The sequence below is a fragment of the Engystomops pustulosus genome, chromosome 2, assembly GCF_040894005.1.
Source record: "Engystomops pustulosus chromosome 2, aEngPut4.maternal, whole genome shotgun sequence".
Lineage (NCBI taxonomy): Eukaryota > Metazoa > Chordata > Amphibia > Anura > Leptodactylidae > Engystomops > Engystomops pustulosus.
The window spans coordinates 156,240,102-156,243,123 of record NC_092412.1 but is presented as its reverse complement, the minus strand read 5'-3'; the positions used below and the strand labels follow the sequence as shown (position 1 = coordinate 156,243,123).

The 3,022-nt window shown below is 41.6% G+C and overlaps 1 protein-coding gene across 1 annotated transcript in view; it reads left to right on the top strand.

Annotated features, from left to right (window-relative positions):
• The window catches only part of LOC140118766 (uncharacterized), a 3,667-nt gene extending 1,053 nt beyond the window's left edge, over positions 1 to 2,614 (top strand). Inside the window, exon 2 of the mRNA XM_072137070.1 lies at positions 679 to 2,614. Coding sequence (XP_071993171.1) covers positions 679 to 2,219 — 1,541 coding nt within the window. The 3' untranslated portion in view covers positions 2,220 to 2,614. The remainder of the gene's footprint in view (positions 1 to 678) is intronic.
• The last annotated feature ends 408 nt before the right edge of the window (positions 2,615 to 3,022 follow it).

Sequence of the window (3,022 nt, the reverse complement as noted above, 5' to 3'; positions counted from 1 at the left end):
AATAACATTGCTGTTAACACTGCTTTTACAAAATGCATTAACACACTTATTTGTTAACACCATATTAACGCATGCATTTTGTATATGTGATGTTGACAGCAATGTCATTAGGCAAATCTCCTTTAATCATACGTTGCATGATGCATTTTAAAACACATGTGTTAATGCCATGTGTAAACACACTAATGTGTGCCTCTCTAATTCTTTTATATAGCTAAGAGTGTTGGCACACGTGACGTTTTGAACCTATTTTTGGGCCATTTTTTAAGAAGTCTGTTAAAAAATGCATGAATTTTTTAAAGCCCATGCGCTTTTTGAAAACACATTTGTTTTTGACAGGTTTTCATATTATCTTAATGAGGATAATTGTAAAATGGACAAAAACGGTCAAAAAACAGATGCTTTTTTAACAGACTACTTATAAACGGCCTAAAAATGGGTTCAAAACGCCACATGTGCAGTCGGCCCAAGGCAGGTCTTCAAGAAACTGTTGAAAATGTTTTTTGCCAGATATGCCAGTTTGTGAATAATGACTTATTATATGGCTGATGGAAGTATTTACTAAAATTAAAAGATAAGTCAGGAAAAAGAGAACATATTTAAAGCTCTTCTATGTATATTATTTATCATCAAGCAAGAGAAATGCTTAAATTGCTTAAATGTTTTATTCTTTTGCAGATTTGCCTTCAACTACTACTTCAACAACAACCACTACTACTACAACTACCACCACCACACCAACCACTACTACCACCACCACACCAACCACTACTACAACCACCACAGAACCAACAACCACTACTACCACCACTACAGAACCACCAACCACTACTACCACCACCACTACAGAACCACCAACCACTACTACCACCACCACCACCACAGAACCACCAACCACTACTACCACCACCACAGAACCACCAACCTCTACTACCACCACCACCACAGAGCCACCAACCTCTACTACTACCACAGAACCACCAACCACTACTACCACCACTACAGAACCACCAACCTCTACTACTACCACAGAACCACCAACCACTACTACCACCACTACAGAACCACCAACCACTACTCCCACCACCACAGAACCACCAACCACTACTACCACCACCACCACAGAACCACCAACCACTACTACTACCACCACCACAGAACCACCAACCACTACCACCACCACCCCAGAACCACCAACCACTACTACCACCACCCCAGAACCACCAACCACTACTACCACCACCACAGAACCACCAACCACTACTATCACCACCACAGAACCACCAACCACTACTCCCACCACCACAGAACCACCAACCTCTACTACCACCCCTACAGAACCACCAACCCCTACTACCACCACAGAACCGCCAACCACTACTACCACCACAGAACCACCAACCACTACTACCACCACCACCACAGAACCACCAACCACTACTACCACCACCACAGAACCACCAACCACTACTACCACCACCACAGAACCACCAGTCCCTACTTATACCACAGAACCGCCACCAACTACAACCACAGAATCACCATCTACTCCTACCATAGAACCAACTCCTAGAACTATATCTACCACCACTAAAACCACAACTGAACCTGTCACTACATATTCTCCATCTAGTACTACAACATCAGAAACTACACCTCTAACAACTCCCCTAAGTACAACAAAAGCTCCTTGTACAAACTCAACTGCACAATCACCTGTGATACCAACCATACAGCATTTTGATGAAGACAACATAACTGTCACAGCTGTGCAAAGTAGAAATGTACTAAGTGTACGCATTCTAACCCAAATGATAAACAACAAAGAAGTAAAAAGTCTGGAAATAAATGAAACAACACTGGTTACAATTGAGATGAGGACAATCAGTGCTAGTAAAATCTACACAAAGGTAACAAAATCCATTGCCCCTACCTCAATATTAATTCTTGTTGGAAGCGATGGTCCCCAAACTTTTAGTAATGCTACTAATACTGAAATCACCACAACTGAAAGCACAATTCCAAATAATGAACATTTTAATCCTGACGCATATTGTAGCTCACCAGCACAGACCAACACATTTACAGAGACAGCATCAATAGCTGGGAACACTTGCTCCAAAGTCACATCAGCATCCACTACAACCACCATTACAACCACTGAGGAAGTCATTGTACTAGGACCTGATGGATTTGCCAAAAGTTGTGCATACCATTGACATATCTACTGTATTGCTTTCTGCGTTTCTTATCAAGTAAAACAGCAAAATGTTCCAGCCTAACCTTTCTTTCTAGAACATAATATTGATATAATATGAAAATTTTATCTGTATAAAACATCAGGGAGATATATTTAAAATATAGGAGTGTTTGCTCATGTATTATTTACTGCAGGATTATTATTATCCAGCAGCCACTCTTGATCCTTAAAGAAAAATCAAAATCCAGCATGATTAACCTGGGGCACTTAGTCATAGAGCCAGGCACCATGACTGTGGTAATATTTTAATATTCTAAAATAAACTTTTAAAATTATTATAAGGAGCCTAAAGGCTCCTTCACAGGTTGTTAGAGTGAGCAGTACTGCAATTCCTGCTGCTGCTAAATTACACAGGAAGAGCCCTCCAGGCTCATTTACATAATTTTAAAACTATATATTTTTCAATAAAGGAGGCCATGGGACTATAAGGCCGAATTCACACTGACAAAGCCAACACGGTTTCGGCCCGGGGTGGCAAATGTCAGCCGCGGTGGAGACCCCTCCCCTCTCCATTGCAATGCATTATGTACGGCCTGTGACAAGGGAAAGATAGGACAAGTCCTAACTTTTTCCCGTGCACGGATTGGTATGGTGCCACATGTGTATCACTCCTTGCGGCCATTGTCGGTCCAGGGGGGGGGGGCGTATGTACGCCCACAAGCTTGTGGGAATGCGGCCTAAGTGTTTATCATGCTTAATTTTGATGGTCAATTTTCTTTAAAGATCAAAAGTGGCTGCTGGATAATAATAAGCCTACAGCAA